This window comes from Mauremys mutica, chromosome 1, assembly GCF_020497125.1.
Source record: "Mauremys mutica isolate MM-2020 ecotype Southern chromosome 1, ASM2049712v1, whole genome shotgun sequence".
Classification (NCBI taxonomy): domain Eukaryota; kingdom Metazoa; phylum Chordata; order Testudines; family Geoemydidae; genus Mauremys; species Mauremys mutica.
The window spans coordinates 356745290-356768422 of NC_059072.1; the positions used below are offsets into that span (position 1 = coordinate 356745290).

Below are 23133 nucleotides of genomic sequence, written 5' to 3' on the forward strand. Positions count from 1 at the left end.
GTGACTGGATGACTAGTGAAGGTACCACTGAAAATAAAGAAGGGATGCAAATCGGGATAAAGAACACGTCAGAGATCTTCTGACCAATTTGAATGATCAGTGGGGCCAGATGCTATTCACCCAAGAGTACTGAAGGAATTAGCTGAAGAAATCTAGGAGCCACTGGCGATACTATTTACAAACTCATTGATGATAGGAGAGGTCCTAGAGGACTGGAGAAGGGCTAACCATCTTTAAAAAGGAAGAGCCGCAGAACAATAGGCCCGTCAGCCTGACTGCGATACCTAGGAAGCTACTAGAGTAATGTATAAAACATTCAATTTGCAAATACCTAGAAGATGAAGAGGTAATTACTAGCAGCCAGCATGGATTTACTAAGAACAAATCATGCCAAACCACGTTGATTTCCTTCTTTGACAGGGTAACTGCTTTTGTGGATAGGGGGAATGTAGTGGACATAATATACCTGGCCTTTAGCAAGGCTTTTGATACAGTCCTACATGACATTCTGAAAAGAAAACGGGAGAAGAGTGGACTTGGTGGAATTACCATTAAGTGGATACATAATTGATTAAACAACCACAAACAAAGAGTACTATTAATGGAATGATGTCAGATTGGAGGGACATCTCAACTGGGGTTCCACAGGGATCTCTTCAGGGTCCCGTCTTGTTTAACATTTTTATTAATGACCTGGGTTTAGGAATAGAGAGCATACTGATCGAATTTGCAGATGATGCAAAGCTGGGGGGGAGGGGGTTGCCAACACTTTGAAGGGTAGAACTAAAATCCAGAGGGATCTTGATAAATTGGAGAACTGGGCTAGGGACAAAAAAATGAAATTCTACAAAAACAAAGGTGCTACACATAGGGAAGAAAAACCAAATGCACAAATACAGAAGAGGGGATAACTGGCTTGGCAGCAGCCTTGCTGAGAAGGATCTGGGAGTTGTGGTGAATCACAACCTCAACGTGAGTCAGCAGTGCAATGCTGTTGCAAAAAAAGCAAATACAATTTTAGATTGCATTAACAGAGTCATGGCATGCAAATCATGGGAGGTGATAGTACCACTCTACTTGGCTTCGATTAGGCCTCAGCTGGAAAACAGTATCCAATAGTGGTTACCAATGTATAGGAAGGATATAGAGAAACTGGAAAAGGATCCGGAGGTGAGCAACAAAGATGATCCAAGGGATGTAATGCAAACCATATGAGCAAAGGCTGAAGGAACCGGGTATATTTTGTTTGGAAAAGAGGAGATTAAGCGGGGACAGTCTTCAAATACTTGATAGCAGTCTTCAAATACTTGAAAAGCTGCCATAAAAAAGATGGAGAAAAGTTTTTCTCTCTTGCCACAGAAGGCAGGAAAGAGGCAATGGGTTCAAACTACAGCATAGCAAATTCAGATTAAATCTCAGGAAAAACTGAAAGAACACTAGGACAATGGAACAGATTGCCTAGGGAGGTTGTGGAATCTCCTTCATTGGAAGTTTTTAAAAGGAGGCTGGCTAGCCATCCTGTCTTGGATCGTTTTGACACAACAAATCCTTCATCTTGGCAGGGGGTTAGACTAGATGACCCTTGCAGTCCCTTCTAGCCCTATGATTCTATATTATGTCAACACTATTACCTTTATCAGCCAAACTTGTAATCTCATCAAATAAAGATATCAAGTTATTTTGACAGGATCTAGTTTCCATAACCCATGTTGATTTGCATTAATTATATTACCGTTCTCTTGTTCTTTATTAATCGAGTCCCACGTCAGCTGCTCCATTATCTTGCCTGGGATTGATGACTGACAGGCCAAAAATTACCTGGGTCATCCCATTTACCCTTTTTAAATATTGGCATAACATTAGCTTTCTTTCAGTCCTTTGGAACTTCCCCAGTGTTCCAAGACTTATTGAAAATCAGCATTAACAGTCCAGTGAGCTTCTCAGACAGCTCTTTTAAAGGTCTTGAATGCAAGTTATCTGGACCTACTGATTTAAAATATCTGACTTTAGGAGCTGCTGATTAACATATCCCCCCAAGATACTACTGGAATGGAAAGTGTGTTATCATCATTGTATAATATGACTAGAATCATAGTTATGAAGCTTTTATTGAGATTAAATCTGCCACAGACTACATCATCTGTTTTCCCTCAAATATAACAGAAATATTTATTGAACACTTCTGCCTTTTCGGCATTAACGTTGATAATTCTACCATTTCCATCTAGTAACGGACCAGTATAACTGTTAGGATTCCTTTTGTTCCTAATATAGTTAAAGAACTCCTTATTTCCTTAACTATTGGCCATGGCTTTCTCCTTGTGTCCCTTGGCTTCCCTTACCAATTTTCTACAATTACTAACTTCTGATTTATATTCATTACCATCAACTTCACCTTTTTTCCATTTGTTAAATATTATTTTTTTATTTTTTTACAGCTGCCTTCACCTCCCCTCTCAACCAGATTGATTTTGTAACCAGTGCAGCCTTTTTCCTCAATAGTGGGATTGTGGCTTTTGGTGCATCTAGTAAAGTGTTCTTAAATGATTCCCAATTATTTACAGTTTCCTGATTAAATTCTTCCTCCCAGCTTTTTTGGCTCATAATTATTTTCAGCTTTATGAAATTTGTCCTATTAAAGCACCAAGTGTATATATATTACTACTCTGGACTTTATTCTGCTTACACCTTATAAATGTGATCAAGTCATGATCATTTGTACCTAAGCTACCATTAACTTTTATTTCTGTGGTCAGTTCCTCTTTGTCGGTTAGGACAAGGTCTAATACAGAATTCCCTTATGTTGGCTAAAACACTTTTTGAATTAGGAAATTGTCATCTGTAATGTTTTGAAATTCCAAGTAGCATGAGACCTCCAGCATATGCCACTCAAATTGAAGTCTCTGATGATCACACAGGTTTTTTTTTCCTCCTACACATTATAGATAGGTGCATAAGGAGCCAGTCATCCTGTTCCCTTGTATGATTTGGTGTATGTAGCAGACACCAACTAATACCCCATCTTATGCTTGATCTGTTAGGATATGATCCATAAGCATTCAAGATCATTTTCTTCTGAGTTACCCAGTGACTCAGAAACAGGTAATGCCATTTTTGAGGTATAGTGCCTCTCCCCATCCCATTTTGGCTGCTCGATCCTTCCTAAATAGGTTAGAACCATTGATTTTAACATTCCTATTGTGCAACTCATCCCACCAGGTTTCAGTAACACCAACTAGATTGAATTTATGTTCATAAATGAGCAATTCTAATTCCTCTTGTTTGTTACCCAGGATCCTAGCATTAAGGTAGAGGCCATTTTTTTTTCTTTTCATGTTGTTTGGTTTCTTGATGAAGTTTATTCACAACATCTTGATTTTTGTGCTGAGTGCTCATATCTTCCCACTTTTTACCTCCCCTTTTGCTATTAGTTTAACCCCCTCCTGACTACTCTAGCCAACCTGTTCCTGTTGAGATTGGTCCTCTTTCTACAGTTCAAGAATCTTTTCCTCCCAGTATAGCCACCAAATTCCACTTCATGCCCAGGAAATCCCTTATGTCATCAGGCAGGAAAGAGAACATTGCACATCCACTGCCGGTCACTGCCACTGTTCCGTCAGTGGCCATCTTGAGATCACACACAGTGCTGAACCTGGAAGGAAAGGCTCTCACAATTCCTTTCATAACTCCCCTGTTAGCGGCCTCTGTTCACAGCTCTCGAGTTCGCCTAGCAAGTGACCACGTCTTCCCTGCTTAGCTCAGCTGAGCTCCAGGGGCAGAGACTTCAAACAGCTGGGCTGATCAAAGGTCCAGGGACTTACTCAGGGGCCCAGAGCCCAGCTATGCAGCCTGTACACAGAGAGCGAACAAACAACAGTCAAACAAACAATCCACAAAGGGACCAAATACACCACTCACTAAATCCTGCTACCTCCAAGCACAGAAGTCTGTAGCTGAACCTGGCGCTTCTCCTGCCGAAACTCTCCTGTAAAAAGCCTCTGTTTGAACAAACTTCTTCCAGGTAGGGTTAGGAAGAAAGATCCTGTTTGTCAAAAACTTGAAGGGGCTCTAGATATTACAGTGATGAATGCAGTATAAAACCAAGATAGATGGGCAAGGATACTGGCCTGACCTCAGATTCTGTTTTTTATAAAATGATGGATTTTCCTCTTCTATTTTGTTCTCTGCTGTCTCCATTTTGTGAAAAGTGTCGAGGTTTTGAAATGTATTGTCTTTTTGGTGAAGAATGAAAACGAGACCTTGGAGAAAAACCTAGAGAGAGACCGACCCCAGAACAGCCAGGCCTGATGGTTCAGGCACTCACTGGGAAGTGGGAGACCCAGGGTCAAGTGTCTGCTCCAAATCAGGCAGAGTGAGGGCTTGAGCCAAAGGACTCTCCTGTCTTACTGGACTGTTGGCTATTCCAGAGATGTCTCCCTCTGTCTCTCAGAAATTCCGTCCTGGACCTGACAAACGTTCCCCACAAAACCTTTGCAAAACATGTAATAGAAAAATAAAGTCTCAGGAAGATGATGGTGCTGGCTTTGCCCTCACATGGGCCTTGTCTACACACATAAGCTGTACCGGTTTTAATTACACCAGTATAGTTAAAGCAGTACACACACACACACAGTGTGAATGCAGTTATACTGGTATAAAAGAGTTTATGTTGGTATTGGTTATTCCCATATGGGGAATTATGCCTTCTTTTACTGCATAGACACTGTAATAATAATCTGTATGTGTCTAATAGGTCATATCTGGGGCCCTACCAAATTGACGGTCCATTTTGGTAAATTTCACAGTCACGGCATTTTAAAAATCTTGAATTTCATGATTTCAAATATTTAAATCTTAAATTTCACAGTGTTGTAACCGAGAGGATCCCAGCTCAAAACAGGGTCACCGAGGGGTGGAGGGAAGCACACAGCTATTGTAGAGGGGTTGTTGTATTGCCACCCTTACTTCTGCACTGTCTTCAGAGCTAGGTGGCCGGAGAGTGACGGTTGGTGGCCAGGAACCCAGCTCTGAAGGCAGTGCTGACTCCAGCAGCAGTGGAAAAGTAAGGGTGGCAATACCATATCATGCCACCCTTACTTCTGTGCTGCTGGTGGTGGTGGCACTGCCTTAAAAGCTGGGCATCCAGAGAGCTGCGGCTGCTGGCCGGGCTCCCAGCTCTGAAGGCAGCAACGCCACCTACAATAGCCAGATTTCACAGGGGAGACCAGATTTCACAGTCCATGACATGTTTTTCACGGCTGTGAATTTGGTAGGACCCTTTTCACATCCATTTCCCAATGGGCTCATCAGCACTGCATTAAGCATTGTAGCTGTGGGGAGCCTGAGTGCCCTGTTTATCCAGTCGCAGTGTAACTTAAGTGTTTTCCTGTTTCAAACACCGCTTCAGTCATAGGACGAGGGGGTGGAGCACAATAATGCAAGACAGAATTTGGTTCAGAAGAGAGAAGTGGGCATGCTCTCACTCAACACGGTGGTGCCTCTTTTGAGTGGCCTGCCCTGGAAAGATGCTCAGGCAGAGGTAACGAGAGGGATTCTGCAAAGCACTGGCTTGTCTTTGCTCGTGGTGACGTTAATAAGTGCAGACTCTCTTCATGAGCTGAATAGTCTCGCTTCCTTCCCCGAATCTCTTGTGTTCTCATGTTTTAAATTCTAACACCATGTGTCACAGGTCTTGGTCTTCCAGAGGGAGACGGTTCCCAAAGAGACGAGCGCCACAGTCCATTCCATTCCTTCTCCTGTTGTGCACTCCCTTCCTTTTACATCTAAACCAGAACGGATCATATGGATTCCACCAGCACAGCTTATATTCCTCACACTGCTTTAAAAAAAAAAAAAAGTATTTGTCCTGATATATAGAAAGACATAGATATATAGAAGGAGCTGCAGTAGTTTGAGCCTGGTGATATATATGAAGCCTGCGGGAGATACACAGTTGACACACTGGATTCTATCCTCCATGTGTCATTCCACTGGGATCAGCAGTGAAGTTATTGCTCCATATGAAACATCAGGACTGATGGGATCTCTCAGTTATACAGTAGACTGATAGCAGAAGCCAAAATTGGATTGTTTGCTATTTATTTTTTTTAACTTCTGTCAGGGTCACTACCATAACAGGGAAACACTGGCAAACCGGCTGATGTGTTTTATCCACTCTGGCTGCTGCAGCTTTCGCAGCAGAGTTCGGCTGTTGTTGTGAGAGTGTCCCCTTCAGAAGACAGTTTAAATGCTTAGATTGTACACCAGTCAGAATCCCAGGTGTTCCCTTTTAGCTAAATCTCTGCATTGCATCAAAGTCTATTATTAGGGTGCTGTGTTTTCAGCGTACCAACAAGGTATAATTGTCTAGTGGTTAGAGCACAGGCGTGTTAGCCGGGGTCCCACTGACTCACTTGTTGACCTTCAGTAAGTTACATGCAGAGGGATGTGCAGACGGCCACCTCTGGTGCTCTGCTGAGGAATTGGATGGTCAGACAATAAGCAGAATTTCCAAAGCAGAAAACTGGCCTTGTTTGTCCTTTGGAAAACTGCTATCAGTACTGGGTGTCAAAGCTACCTGGATACCCAGTCACAACGGGGTGCCCCGTCACTGGGATTTTCAAAGCATCACTGCTATGTTCTTCAGGCCTTTCTGTTCTCCTTGTTTCTAATTGTCACAGCTTCCCCCAGTGCAAGCTCACTGGAAAGGCAGATTTTTTCCTATTAAGTTCCAGGGGAATTCAGAGAGCCACAGTGTACTCCAGGTTCTTGACCAGGAAACCAGGGCTAAGAACCCTACACCTGTGAATTGTAACATGGGGATTTTAAAAGGGAAATGTCTGCTCAAATTACTCAAAGTTGACCAATTCAAGTCTCCTGACAGAACCCCCTTTAAATAGGACGTTCCTCCCGACACCTTTGCAAAATACCTTTTAAAACATTGCTCTAAGTTTTGTCGTCTTCTCATATGTAGATGTTTGTCAGCTTCTTTCATGTTGAAAAGACCCTATCAATTGATCCATCGTAGGCTTTTTGTGCTGTCGCCCATCACCAGTTTCTGGGCACTTTCCATGTAAAATTTGACTGGCAATAGCAAAATCCCTAGTGGACTTCATGTGGTCTCTGGTTCTTCTCTTTTTGCCAAGTTATAGACTCTGTGTTCAGAGTTGGATTTTTTTCAATTTCAAGTGGAGGAGTAGAGGATAGTTGCAGCTGTGAATGTCATTTTGGTCATGGTGGGAAAGGCTTTCTCAACGTTCACAGCATTTCCTAAAGATTGTCAGAGCCTGGATTCAGCTAATCTCCTGAAAGTTCATTTCCACATCTCGCTCTCGGCTTTGTGATCTGCCTCGTTCTGGAGGAGTACCGCTGGCTTGGTGGTTCAGAGATGGAGGCACGGTGTCTAATGTAGCTGGGACTGGATCTGTTAATGATTTTAAGGCCTTAAACTGTCAGGGGAAGGGGACTGGGAGCCAGTGGAAGGACTGAAGCACAGGCCTGATGGGCTCACGGTGGCCTAACCCATGAAGGAGGAGGTGGGAAGCTGCACAATGCACCAGCTGGACACTTGACATTGTTTTCAGCACATTTCAGTAAGGGTGCAGAGAGGACAGATGCATGAATCCCTGGGCCCAGCTCCTCATGCGAGAGGAGCAGGACTGATTTCCTTGTGAACTGGAGCTGAAAGAAGGCAAATACTCAAAGTAAACAAACTTCTGTCCATGACTCCTTTGTACATTATGTATATGCAAAGCCCTTTGGGATCTTTGGAGTTTAGCTGCTCTGTGCCTCATTTTTCCAGTCCATGAAATAGGATAATAATGGCTCCTCCATACTTCACAGGTTGTTGTAAGGCTTAATTCAGTAGTGTGTCGAGACCCTGGAATAGAAGATGCTAAGGAAGATCCAGATATTAGTAATTATTATTTTTATTTATTGAGATAAGCAAGCTCACGCTTGTTATTACATGGCGGGGCGATTTACTAGGAAGTGCTCGTCCCACTCAGTGCTAAATCACTGGCATAGCAAAGTGCCATCTATTGGTGCCATCTTTCAATTGAGATGCACAATTAAGTTTCTGATCACTCCTAGTCATTAAAGACCGCCCAGGTAAAATCCAGCTTGGCTAATTACATTCTGCCACCTAAATTCCCCCCTTCATTTTCTCCCAGATACAGTATTTCTCATTTTCTTTCCTAAATGTGTACAGTGTTGCACTGGGTGCTGTTAACAACTGCCATGTCCCACCCCACATACAGCTGTTTTCAGTGATTAGGAGAAGTGATCCCTGTGTATAATTCATATATATGTTTGCAAAGCATTTTAGGGTCCTTTGCGTGAAAGGCACTATATAGACATTAGTTGTTGTTTGATGAAAAAATATTTTGTTCATAGTATTTGTTTCCTTTCCACAGTTCCAGGAGGAGCAGCGTAAAAGAGAGTTAGAGGAACGACGCAGATTTCCACTGGAGCAGCGGCTAAAAGAGCATATCATTGGGCAAGAGAATGCCATAGCAACAGTGGGAGCTGGTAAGATCAGTTACTGTTAATTGTTCTACATCCCACAAAAAAGAGAGCATGTAGTATTTCCTAAACCTGTGATCCTGGACTAATTCCTACCAGATTATTGCGGTGAACTGATGTGCAGAGATGGGATGGGTGCCTAATTCACAGTGAGGCCCAGTAGGTTTTTCATTGCTGCAGAGGGCTCCTGCTCATTGCCTGAAGAGACTTGGGATTCACGTAACACAAGAACTAGGGGTCACCTGAAGAAACTAATAGGCAGCAGGTTTAAAACAAACACAAGTAAATACCTCTTTACACAACACACAGTCAACCTGTGGAACTCCTTGCCAGGGGATGTTGTGAAGGCCAAAAGTATAACTGGCTTCAAAAAAGGATTAGATAAGTTCATGTAGGATAGGTTCATCAATGGCTATTAGCTAAGGTGGTCAGACACACAATCTCCGGCTCCACCTCCAATTGCCAAAAGCTGAGACTGGACGACAGGGGATGGATCTCTCGAAATTGTCCTGTTCTGTTCATTCCTTCTGAAGCATCTGGCGCTGGTCACTATGAGAAGACAGGATACCAGGCTAGATGGATCATTGGATCTGACCCAGCATGGCCATTCTCATGTTCTTGTGCGGGGTTTGGTGGGGACATTGGTTCATCTGGCCAATGTAGGAGTGACATTGACTGGCATTGAAATGTGGACTAATATCTCGTCTTTCTGGATCAGATGTATCGTGATTCCAGTATGGGACCTCAAGGAGGCGTTTTTACACAGGAATAGATTTTCTGTGCGCTCTTGTTGACTGGTTTGTTAGTGGGGCTTCCAGATTAACTGTTCCACTGCTTACCCTCAGCGCTAGATCTTGTCTCCTCCAGCGTGTAGTGGTGCTCTTTTAACACCCCATCATTTCATTTCAGTCTCACTGAGGCATCATGATGTACCTAGAACATGGGAGAGTCACAAGGAGGACTGTTTCGTACAGTCCTGCTGGAATGGTAGGCAGCAGAAAAGTGGGGAGGGTGCCTACTCTTGATAATTTTCCAGACACCTTATCCCTTGGTGGGGAATTGACTGAATACCAATAGAAAGGGGAATAATATCAGAAACCTCATTTCCTACAGCACTGCCTACAGATATCTAAGGCTGCTAACACCAAGGATTTAGTTCATTTATTTTGCATTGCAAAATGTTGAGGATTGGAGAGTTGTTGGGATTCTTCTCCCCCCCACCCTCACCCCCCAAAGAGTACTTAAGAAAGGGAAAATGTAGGCTGAGCATCAGAAAAGGGTCTGATGATAAGATTGTTAAAGCTGTGGCATAGTCTCCCAAAGCAAGTCTTCACTATGTGGAATACTTTAAATCTAGATTGGACAAAGCATCAGAAAACACACTTCAGGGAACAGTCCTGCACAGACCAGGACTGGACAAAGTGACTTAATAAGTCTGTATCAGCTCTAGTGTCTGTAGTGCCATGAATGCCTCCCATCATATGCAGTGTTGTTGTAGCTGTGTTGGTCCCAGGCTATTAGAGAAACAAGGTGGATGAGGTAATAACTTTTTCGGGGCTAACTTCTGTTGGTGAGAAAGACAAGCTTTCAAGGTACGCAGAGCTCTTCTTCAGGTCTGGGAAACTTAATCAGAGTGTCACAACTAAATACAAGGTTGAACAGATTGTTTAGCCTAAGTAGTTAACAAATATTGCAAGGGACCATTCAAGGTTGACTCTGTTAAATTTGTTAGATCTGACAAGATCTCAGGCTGAGGTGGAAACTGTCTACAAACGTTGCCAGGCTGTGAATACCAAGTAGGGAGAGGAGTTGTTTAGGGAATGAACTGTGGAATGAAACCCCCCAAGAGCCATCACCAACCTCACCACCTTCCACTCCAAGACCAAGATATATTTCTTTGACTTTGCCGTCTCTAACATTAACGTTTAGCAATGTGTACATTTATTTTTAAAAATTAAATAAAAGCCTACCAAGACAAGACTTTCCCCCGGAGAGAGGATGAAAAAACAGACAACACCTGACAGATGTGTTGGCTTAACACACTAGTGGAAGTTGCTCAGATGTTACCGTGATGAGCGCAGTACATGAACATATACAGAATAGAAGGGAAAGGAAGGGGTATATAACTAGCAGTCATAGAACAGCACTGGGCAATCGCTGTTACCGAACTTATTTTTTGAATAGGGTGTTGCAAATTCTCTTACCACCTCTAAAACTTCACTTATTTTGGGTGATGACTTTATTTGTTTTGCCCATTTCTGTAAATAATGGATGCTAATTTACCTGTTTCATTTACCAAAAAGAAAAATAAAATTGTCCACGATGTTCACTGATTCCCACAGTCTCCTAGAGACAGTCCTGGAGTCTTTTTAATGTTGATGAGAGGCAATCCATTAGGAAGGATGTCTTTAGAGAGCAGGTCATTGATGTCCTGTGATGATGGTTCTCTGAAGATTACCCATGTCCTTTACCACATAGTTCATATTATTAATTGTTTGTGTGTTTTATTTTCACGTCCCTCTTCTAACAAACGCTGCAGCTGTGTGAGATGCCTCTTGCTGAGCCCAGCGGTTTATAGTTCTGGAGCTACAAGGGTTCCACATGTAGGTGCAGAGTCTCTCAAGTGACATGCATTGAAAAGTTTTACCTATGTGTGTAACTGTTTTCATACCTTTTATTGGTCACACTCAGAGCAGGACTGAGCCCCTCAGTCCCCAGGGGTCGAATTAGGCCAGTTTGTGGCAACTCAGAGAGCTGTTACTTTCCCCTTGTGGCGATGTCTTGTGCTCCAGAGTCTATGCTTTCATTGTTTTAAAAGAGAGAAAAAAAAATGTAGGATTCTAGCCCTTATGGTTGTGAAAAACATCTTTAAAATGTGATCCAGTGTGATCTTCCTGAGTCTGCAGACAGCAGAAACAGTAGCTCTGAGAGGTGTGAAGTGCCCATATTTGTTTGAAGGAGTGGTAACTCTGAAGCCTAGCCAAGAGAATTTAAATGTGTAGTGTTAATTATTTCACTGCTGATCAAAGCACATAAGAGACAGTCACACTGCAAGTGGCCTCTCAGTTGGCACCCCAAGTGGGTGAAGTTGCATTAGTACCATTCAGTGTGTTTTAACAGTTTGATCACAAGCAATTCATGTCACACAGGCTGCCTGAAAAGCTGTGAGGCAATAATGACTTTCAGTTACTAGCAACCTGGGCTGGATTTGATACGTTGACCCAGACCCGAAAGCCTCCATATCCTGTTAATAGTTCCCTGAACAATTCCGTCACCCAGATTCAGTGTCTGGAAATAGGACAATAAGGTGAGACAGAGCTAAGGTCAGAACACAGGCGCGTGCAGCTGATGATCATAAATACAAAACCATACCAATATCGTTAACAAAGACAGGCCCTCGCAGCCCATGGAAGAGCTGCCTCTCCCAGTGCTAACACAACAGACACCTTCCCTGTTTTGAGAACGGTTACGGCTGTGCCTGGAGGCAGCAGTATGGGCTAATTGGGAAGCTTTGATTAATGGGTAGTGCCTGTTTCTGACACAGGTGGTGTTTGTGCACATTAAAGCAGTTGCCTTTATGGAGGCTTCTCTTATTGAATTATAGGGAATGCGCTAGGTACCCCAGCAGCCTCGGGATATTAGACTGATATCCACGCTGCCCCTTTTTTGTTGTTTTGTTTCAGTAATGTTGAATTTAGACAGCAGTTAGCCTTCTGAGTGCTCATCGTTCAGTTATTTCTGCAGCCACTTTACGGAATCAGTGTGCCCTTCTGCTTTCCACCGCGGATACAGTGCATGTTTTGTTCTTTGGCTAGGAGACAGACTATACAATGTCTCCTAAGATTTACCAAATTTAGCTGATATGTTTAGGTTTTAATTTATAACCTCTTCCTTAATGTAATCATCTGATTTGATTCAGTGCCTCTTGTATGATCCCAACAGTCTCCAGAGACTCCCATCCCAGAGTGAAAAAGAGAATGGGGTTTAGAGCACCGGTCTAGGAGCCGGTTTCAGAAGCAGTGGGGCTCAGATTCTGAGGAGAGCAGTGAAGCTAAAACACTGAATCTCGCACCTTCTGCTGCTGCGCTAAGCATGCAAGTTACATTAATTTGTGTGTTCAGAAGCTTCCTCTGAACTGACTAAATTTGTTTTAATTCTCACCTCTTGTTCTTTCAGTGCCAGTCTATGTGAGGGCACATTCTCATTTGGAATAAAAGATTCCAGTAAACTCAAGTGCACTCTCTTCAGACTCACACCCACTTGCTGATGTGCAACTTCCATCACCTAATAGAGCCGTTCTGAAATTAGGGGCTAAAGGAGGCTGGGTTGGCGGATTGGTGCAGTTTGCACAACCGGAAGCTGGAAGAGACGAGTAGAGCAGGAAAAAGAATTAATATGAGAGTAAAGGAAGTTGGTTTGGTTTGCTCTTTGCAACTGCATGATTATCTCTTATATAGTATTTGAGCCTCCTGTAGTAGAACTAAGACGGGTACAGTACCTGATTCACTATGTCGTCATGAATGAAGAAGCAGTATTCCTCTTTGATCTTCCATAGAATTATATCTCAGTCCTACATCTCCACTGTCTGTTCTGCTCTAGAAGAAGGGAAGGACCAGGGCAGGACTGTGATAGTGTGGGATTACACCTAGCGGATCCTGACAGATGATCTCTGCTCACCGCTCCAGGGGAAGGAGGGAAACCCTAACTGTCCGCTGTTCCTGCCAGTACTCTGAATGGGGAAATTCCTTCCTGTCTTCCAATCTGCTGATCAGTTTAACCCTGTGGAAGGGAGGAAGCGTAAATGTATTTAAGTGATGCTCTACACTGTACAGATGTGGATACTCCCTACTTTCTATGATGTATTTTAATGCAAACTGGAGAATTTCAGGTAGCACTGAAACATCCAAGAAAAAAACAAGCAGGTCTCTTCTGTAATGTTAGAAACTGACAAAGACCTAGATGCTACAAGCGCTCATGCAAATGAACAACTAAATGGTTTATGATTATGTTTCCAGGGCACTTCAATAAATCACTGCACTCCTTCTGGCTCTGGTCAACTCTTGTTTGTCCTTGCACACAAACATACAGACACGGGTAAATTCACTGCATGCTCTGGTGATTCCCAAGAAGGGATCCCTTCTCAGATTATATAGCAAAGGGTGAGAGCTCCTTAAAAAAATGTGTATTTTCTGTTTCATGTCCTCACATCCTCTCGGTAGACAATACGTAATTGTTTGTGTGTGTGTATATAATATTAATAGTAATACGTTGGGTGCCTGGTAGCAATCATTTATAGTTAAGGTTGCCATGGTTTTCAGTTGTTGATTTTCTGAACCTTCAGGACTAAAATTTCCCTCTTTGGGTTCTGCCCAAAGGAGATTTGCCTCTTGTGTTTAGGTTTTTTTTAAGTTTGAGCAAATACTCTTCAGCCATTTTGAATGAAAGGGGAGTGAGAGAAAATCCACTGTTCATATTACAAAATTACACAATGACCTTTCTGAACAGTCCTACAGCTAAGATATCTGAGGGTTGAAAGTTGCCATCCGATAAAGGAAAGAATTGGAGCAGCACCTGGCCTTGATCCCAAGGAAAATGGCTTTGATAGGGACAAATTGCAAATCCCATACTGGAGCATGCTTAGTACCTGTCTTGTTAAGGGTTCGACTGTGGGGGAATTGACTGCACATGCATGACTATCTTAAGTGTGCACTGAGCTCTCTAGTCCTCAGAACAACTCCCAACCAATCAAGACAAGTGGGAGACTCAGAATCCAGTAAAAGGGATTCTCTTCCTCCATATCTCACAACCTCCATACAGCTTGGCACAGTTAGCAGTGTTGTGCTCACCGAGTGGCTCAGTTCAGATTGCTATAGATCCTGCAGTAAACTTCTAACCTGGCAAAATCTGAGGGCTCCTGAATACCCTTGTTAGTAGATTCAGAAGCTCACCAGATGGAGGGTGGACCCTGCAGTTGGCACACACCTGAAGAGAGTCACCCTGGTGGTCCCATGAATGTGGACAGTCTAAGAAGCACCACTGAATGAATTGATTTGATAAATGGACATTTATTACACTCACAAATTGGCTGAAACCAATTTCGGTCACATCAACCCCTGATAACTGCTGGGGTATTGATCTGTGTAAAGTAATACAGTGAATTTATCAGTTCAATAGCGAGCTGAAGGGCCTCTCAGAGACACAGCAGCACGGTTACACTGTTACAGATGTACGAAATTAAGTAAGAGCTCTGCAGTGATGCTGGAAATGGCTCCAGAAAGAAGGCTCAGATATCATCATCATCCTTTCCCATTGCAACGGGTTTGGATTTCTTTGTGAGATTTCAGTAAAGCAGCAGTACCTGAATTTTCTTCACATCTTCAGCGCTGAAGGAGGCATCACCGCCCAAAATATGGATTTCCTGCATGAATGTTGATGAAAAATTCATAACGTGGTGGGCAAATACATCGTGTGGCATGAACACCTGGAACACCATGTCATCCAGGGTGCTGCTCTCTGAGCCTGCCACTGAAGTTTTAATCTTCCCAACCCTGCATTGATGGGTTGCTTGAGGATCACTCCGTCCTGAGATGACCTCTTTGTTCCTTTTGTCATAGCTAAGCAGTGCAGCAGCCAGCACCAACTAGAGGATAGGTGGACAGCTGCTTAGAATCATGGCTTCCTTGTTGCAATCTCTCTTTCTAGTTGACCTGAATCTTTCGTGTTAGATTTGTGTGGCTAGGTTACTTAGTTGGACTATGATCATTATTTTAAGGCTATATACAAAACCACTTTGACACATTCCACTCTAGGTTGTTCTAAATAACCTACAGGAGCTGAGTTTCTTCACTGCAATGACTGAGTTTCTTCACTGCAATGAAACTCTTTCTAGCTTTCTAACCAGAACTTCAGTCTAAAATCATCATCCCTCATTTTATGATTCTCCAAACAGTAACACAATATTCTCCAAACAGTAACACAACCAGATCTGTGGCTGTATCAGATACCCATGGGATTTGCCATATGAGAGCTGACCATTTGTCCATCTAGTCTAGGAACTTGCTCCAGAGAGAAGTGAAAACATGACCACAGTGAACCCAATTGTCTGTGCAGTGTTGTATATGCTGACCCCGGCAGGTAATCATTTTGTGCTCTGATGCAAGAGTTTAGTACACTTATTATCTTAACTGGCATAGTTGCCAATGGTGGTGGTGGCCATAATAGTCTCCATCCGATTTTTTATTTTTATTTTGTTTAAATCCACCCACATTATTTGACCTCTCGTGTGCATATTCATAAATGATCTGGAAAAAGGGGTAAATAATGAGGTGGCAAAATTTGCAGATGATACAAACCTACTCAAAATAGGTAAGTCCAAAGCAGACTGCAAAAAGTTACAAACTGGGTGACTGAGCAACAAAATGGCAAATGAAATTCAATGTTGATAAATGCAAAGTAATGAACATTGGAAAACATAATCCCAACTATGCATATAAAATGATGGGATCTAAATTTGCTTTTACCGCTCAAGAAAGAGACCTTGGAGTCATTGTGGATAGTTCTCTGAAAACATCCACTCAGTGTGCAGCGGCAGTCAAAAAAGCAAACAGAATGTTAGGAACCATTAGGAAAGGGATAGATAAGACAGAAAATATCATATTGCCTCTGTATAAATCCATGGTACGCCCACACCTTGAATACTGCGTGCAGTTCTGGTCACCCCATCTCAAAAAAAGATATATTGGAATTGGAAAAACTACAGAAAATGGCAAAAAAAAAAAAAAAAAAGATTAGCGGTATAGAACAGTTTCCATATGAGGAGAGATTAATAAAACTGAGACTTTTCAGCTTGGAAAAGAGACAACTAAAGGGGAATATGATAGAGGTCTATAAAATCATGACTGGTGCAGAGAAAGTAAATTAAGGAAGTGTTATTTACCCTTTCTCATAACACCAGAACTAGGGGTCACCCAATAAAATTAATAGGCAGCAGGTTTAAAACAAGCAAAGGGAAGTATTTCTCAATTAAAAAAAGAACTAGATAAGTTCCTGGAGGATAGGTCCTTGATGATTGATGATTCCCTGTTCTGTTCATTCCCTCTGGGGCACTTGGCATTGGCCACTGTCCGAAGATAGGATACTGGTCTAGGTGGACTAGGTCTGACCCAATATGGCCTTGTTATGTTCTTATGTGAACGATAAAGACCAAGGTCAGATGTAGTACATTCAACCACCTGGGAAGTGTGAGTGTTTAATAACACTCCCAAAAGAGCCTGTTGTAGTTGTGATCCCAATCACGCTATAAATCTGACCTCTCCTTATCATTATTTTACCAATACACCAATTTTTGTGTCACCTATAAACTTCACTAGTGATTATTTTGTTTTCTTCCAGATAATTGACAAAGATACTAAATAGCATTATGCCAAGAACAGAACCCTGAAGGACCCCACTAGAAACACCCCTTATTGGATGATAATTCCCCATTTACAATTACTTCTTTAAATCGATCAGTTAGATAGTTTTTAACTGATTTCATATGTGCTGTCTTGATTCTGTATAGCGGTAATATTGTAAATCAGAATGTCATGTGGTACTAAGTTAAATGCCTTACAGAAGTCTCTCTTATGTCAACACAGTTACCTTTATCAACCAAACTTGTAATCTCATCAAAAAACAATCAGATTCATTTGATAAGACCTATTTTCCATAAATCCATGTTTGTTGGCATTAATTATGCTGCATCTTTTAAGGCTTTACTGATTGCATCTCACATTGGCATTTCCATGATTTTGCCCAGGATCAGTGTAAGGCTAACCAGCCAGTAGTTATCTGGGTTGTCCCGTCTTTAAATATTGGCACAACATTTGTTTTTTTCCTGTCCTCTAGGAATTTCCCCAGTGTGAAGAGATTTGTTAAATATCAACATCAATGGTTCAGAATGCTCCTCAGCCAAATCTTTTAAAGATCTTTGGTGCAAATGATCCACTCCTGCAGATCTAAAATGTTTAAGCTTTATCAGTTGCTTTTTACACTCTTCCTAGTTAATGTTGGAATAGAAATGCTTTCATTAGTGCTATAAGCTATAAATAAATCATCCAACTTCTTTTCAAACATAGAATAGAAATAGTTATTGAACATTCTGCCTTTTCTGTATCAAGATTAAAAATTTTCTACCCTTATCCTCTAGAAAGTCGTCCTTATCTGTACTACTGTTAGGATGGCTTTTTTTCCTGATACATTTTTAAAATTCCTTCTTATTGTCCTTAACTATACTGGCCCTAGATTTTTCACTGATATCTTTAGCTTCCTTTATCAATTATCTGTATTTCATAACTGCTTATTTATAGTGATTGCTATCCACTTCCTCCTGCTAGCACTGTGGAGACAATCAAGTTCTAGGAAAGGGAGTTGGAGTCACTTCTTTCTTGTGCATCAGCAATAGCATTGTTTACTGAGTTCCTGTCAGTTATACCTGGAGGCAAAGGTGCGGCATTGGGATTGCTGGGAGCAGAATTTGACCTGCAGAACTTTTATTAAGACCCTAAGAGAGATGGGCAGATGAGGAGGAAAGAGCCCAGCTTGACTCTCAGATCCCAGATTGTATTTGCTGGGGTGGCAGTCAGAAATAATAAAACGGAGTGTATTTGGTATGGAAATCACTGAAGGACAATAAACATGGAGCCTCACAGTGCCACTTGTACAGTGAAGTTCTACTCTGAAAGCAAGAATTTCACTTTAAAAGCACAGTAGAGCCCCAAAACTCTAGATCAGGAGTCCCCAAAGCGACGTCATCGAGAGACATCACTGCCGAAATACCGCCGAAATTCAGCGGCATTTCAGTGGATGCTTGACCGCCCCCACGGTCCTTCGTCTGGCGCCCGCCAGACTAGAAGGTTGGGGACCACTGCTCTAGATCATTCATTTTCTCTCCATTTTTCATCCTGCCTGCCTTTACCTCTGCTACCGTTATTCTCCCCTGCGATCTTAAAAGTATTTTAGGCTGTAATTCCTGAAAGCTTGGCGTTTAGCCTGTTTATGCAGTACTTATATCAAACATGATATGCTGCATCTCTGGTCTCATTGACCTCTGGCAACTGCTGAGACAGGTCTGTGTAGAATTTTAAAAAGCACACTACAGGTAAGTTCTTAGGAGCACAATTTACAACACAATGCCATTTATTTTTATGTAGCTTCCTTCTTACAAAATGTCACAAAATGCTGTCCAATCAATACGGCAAGAATAACTCCTTATAAGAGCTGTAATAGAGGAGGCTTTGTTTTAAATAATGCAAATAACTCAGGATGGCCTCAGTGGTCTGAGACATGATTCTGTCTCTTTTCTTCTGAACTAGTAGACCCCCCACCAGTAAGCAGAATATTCAGTATCCTTTCACTACCTTTATGCTCCAACCATGATTGTGAGAACCCTCTGAGCTGATAAGATTTGCTCTTTGCTGTTGGGTGTTGTATGCTTTGTATCTATAGAGCAGGATGCCCAAGTTTTTCCCAACCAGGGCCCCATCCTAGATCATTAGCCGGTCATATTTAATGCAGAAGGGTGGTCTCCTGAGACCTCAAGTCCCAGCTGCAACGCCTCATCTTGGTCTGAGGGACCTTCCGATTGGACCAAGTTGTCTGTGGCCTGCTGGGAAATGTACTTTCTATGGGATGCGCCTACATATACAATAATACTTGTTTTTCTCTCCGAAAACTCAAAGCCGTTTACAAAGCTGGGGAAACATTACTCTCCTCATTCAGAGATTCCAGATCTGAGCTGGGGGTTGGGTTTGATTGACGCCCATTTCTAGTTAACACCAATTCTATACTTAAACTAGAGCTGGACGACATCCCTTGGTTCAGGCTTTGTGCATATTCCAAAGACGCTTAGCCCAGGCCCATTGCAAACCAGTCGGAGGATCCAGGCCAATTTAGGATTCCAGTGCAAAATCTGGACAGATTTGACTGAGCTTTGCTTTGAATTTTTGGAGTGGTTAGAATCTGCAACTTTGTGAAACTCCAGGGAGTTCAAAGCTCATGCAGAACAAAACCCAGAAATGGCTGTGTCAGGCCCCCAAACTCCCACATGAACGAAAGCAGCTTTATGACCATAGGAATGACCGTGTTGGAACAGTCCAGTATCCCAACTAGTCCTGTATTTTGTATATAGCAGTGGCTGCTGCCAGATGCATCAAAGGCCAAAACCGCTGGGGTCCCAGTGTACCACCCTAGCTCACATAGTGTCATGCTTTACTTTCCCTCCCCCCAACGTACTTCCAATGATTTCATTGTTTCAGGGATGCTGCTGGAGGAGGCAGGTACTCCTCAGTTTGACTGAGGGTGGCAGAATCGAGCCCTTAGCAATTGCACAAGCCCACTTTGGGTGAGAGGACTCAATGCTGACCCCTGCAGGCAAATCAGTCAATGCCCTGAAGCAGGAGGGTGGTTTGACCTTCAGTATTTTGTAAATGAACATTGGACTTTGCTTTCTAACCAACCCCTGCCTTTGGGGTAGAGGTTTCCGTTTATATCACTGATCCATAATGCACATCCATATCCCTTTGCAGACATTCATTGCTATCTCCAGACCATCCCCTTTTCCAATGTTTTTAAACAAAACTTACGGCGGTATGTACATCAGTTCAAGGCTGCCATGACCTTGAATCCAAACATTCCCCCCCCTTTCAATTTGCATAAGGGAAAGAAGTGACAAACTTCTCCAAACCTTTACATAAAGGTTGCACTTACAAGCTGGAAAGCTAACACGCCTCTTGAATTCTCTCTCTACCACCCTTTCTTCATTCATTCAATGTCCACCCTCCTTTCTGTTTCCCTGGCAACGTTGAGTGCACATCCTGGAAAACTTTATCCGAAATCTGCTCTGGGCAGCTTTCCAAATCCATGCTAACCTGATTAGGTGTCTCTGGGGGCCTTGCTGGCTAATCAAATTAGGTAGCACTAATGGTAGTGAAGACTTTGAGTGGGCAGAGAGCAGTAAAACATAGTGTATACTTAGTGATAATTATACTTGCTTTTGTGTCATTGATTTATATGCCTCTTTTTTTCTCTCTTCCTCCTTTTGTTTTCATTGTGTTTAAACTCAGCAATTCGGAGAAAGGAAAATGGCTGGTACGACGAAGAACATCCCCTGGTTTTTCTGTTCTTGGGATCATCAGGAATAGGTAACATATGTGTTGTCATGTGTCACGAGGGAGAGCACAGCTGATGAGGCCTGATGTAGGCATCATCTCGTGGCATGTTCTGGACATACGTGTGTGTGTGGAGAAGGGGGAAAGAGGAGGAGGTTACGGTAACTTGCCCTGTTACCCAGTTGTATTCCAGGGTGTGTCACCACACACACTAAACCTTGTTTTCAAGGACTCACTTGTCAAACACATCATCACCTCCTGTGGCCGGAAAGGGATCTCCAGTGGGTCCTGTAGCCCATCCTCCTGTGTTTTGTCCAGGTAAACGAAATAGCTTCAGTCTTAAATTCGTATGTAGGGCCAGATCCCCAGCTCGTGCAAGTGGAGCTAAACTGATTTACAGCAGCTGAGAATCTGGGCTTTCAAGTCTCAAGAAGGACACTTTTAATAATAAAGATGTTATTTTTAACAGATTGGACCTTAAAAAGAAAAACCTGTGCACAGGTGTGCAAAATAACCAATTCAGAGATGGCTTTTACATCGTCAGCACTCCAGGGCAAGGACCGTATTTGTCTGCAAAGCACCTAGCACACTATTGGCACTAATATTTTTCCTGACCACTTAAAAAGGTTAAAACCGTCAAAATGTGGCCTTTGAAAGACAACGGACATTGTACTTTACATGGCCTCCCCTGCATTGGCTTGGCTGGCTGGAAGATGCTCTAGTTGTACAGCTTAAGGCTACTGAGTATATGCAACCATTGTCTGTCCAGAGTCCTGCCTCAGGGCCGTACTAGGCAAAGCATTTACTCTCAATGAGTTGCTGTGTAACTATATGAAAGCAATAAGCAATGTTAACTCTGAATTTTCTTGCTTTTGAATGTTTCTGTTGGACATTCAGAGCTAAATTCTTCCTTGACTAACACCTCCATTGACTTCTGTGGGATTAGATCTGCTGTAAATCAGAGCAGAACTTGGCCTTTAAAATAATTACTTTTTTGTAGGGAGCGGGTAAATTGTGATGTATTTTTGTGTGTATGCCATATGCATGAATGCATATATATGAGCATAGGTAGGAGTATATTTAATATATAATGGATATAAATAGAGTATTGGAGACGTAAGTACAGATGCCGTACCTGGCTTCGAATTTATTTCCAGGCATGACATAAGCTATTAATTTTAACCCATGAAGCCTCTTCTGGTTTGGGTCCTACGTATCTCAAAGGCTGCCTGTCTCCTCTTGTGGTACTCAGGCAGTTGAGGTGAGCTGGGGTGCTCAGAGTGAAAGCCCCTGAGGTTGGCAGTGGGGCATTCTCCCTGAGGGCCTTTGGAGTATTCTGACACTCAGGGCATGTTGCACAGCCTGTCTGTTTACCCAGGCTCTTTCTGAATAGATAGAGTGAGAGGACAGGGTCTCAGTGTTCTTGAGCTGGTGTGTTTGTTGATACAATGTCAACATAGATTTATCCTGTAATATGTGTTTTGAATTATTGATTGTCCATGTGCCTAGAGTTTTATGATAGACTTGTTGGATAAATCAAACAAATAAAGAATATCACATTTCCCAGCAAATTCACTTCTCATTGGGAAAGTAAAGACATTGCACATGAAACCTGGGATGTCTGCCACAAATGTAGCAAAAATCTGATCCAACTGTGCAGCTTTTGGTCAAAAGAATTAGAATCTCTCTGGATTTCCATTCAAGAATAAACCTATTAAAGGTCAAGCACAAGATCCTCTGCTCAGCCCATGATGCAGCCTTCATCGCCCACTTGTTAAATTTTCAACATGCACCTTTGTGTTTTCTCCCCTGTTGCCCCTCATGCTTGGTAGGAGCTCCCTGTAAACATCAGCAAAGCTACCTATTTGTCCTCCTTCGAATCCCTCCTTAAAACTCTCCTTTGCCTTGATGTCTTCCAAAAACTTTTGACAACGGTCAGGCTGCTGGTGTGCTGAGACCAGTGCCGACCATGCTGACCAATATTGTCTCATTGTTTCCTGGTGCTCCGCCCTCTTTCTTTGTGTAGGCACCTGTTGTGTCTGGTCTTATATTTAGATTGTCAGCTTTTTAGGGCAGGGACTGTCTTTTTGTTCTGCACAGCACCGAGCATAGTGGGAGTCTGGTCCATGACTGGGCTCCTAGGTGCTGTTGCAATACAAATAATAAATAATAGTTGCTATTAATAGGTGCCTTAAAATTATTTGTACTAAATGGGCATCAAGTTTTTAAAAACTAATTGTTCATTTTGGGTATCTCAGTTTTGGCATTTCTGCCTTGATATTAATACACCTGCTTAACATGAAATACTGTTGCAGAGAAAATCTCCATACATGGATTGCTCCTAGTGTCTGAACTGGGCTCAAGTCCTGTATTGAGCACATGGGTTATAGAGAGTTAGACATGTGACTCTTGCAATCATTCATTGTAAATGGAACATGCATTCTGATTGTTTTAACGCAAATTT

At 42.4% G+C, this 23133-nt stretch overlaps 1 protein-coding gene across 1 annotated transcript in view; it reads left to right on the forward strand.

Moving 5' to 3' along the window:
- CLPB (caseinolytic mitochondrial matrix peptidase chaperone subunit B) overlaps positions 1-23133 on the forward strand; it is a 127749-nt gene that overhangs the window by 81566 nt on the left and 23050 nt on the right. The window contains exons 7-8 of the mRNA XM_045023055.1: positions 8415-8529; positions 20625-20702. Of these exons, the coding sequence (XP_044878990.1) occupies positions 8415-8529; positions 20625-20702 (193 nt within the window). The remainder of the gene's footprint in view (positions 1-8414; positions 8530-20624; positions 20703-23133) is intronic.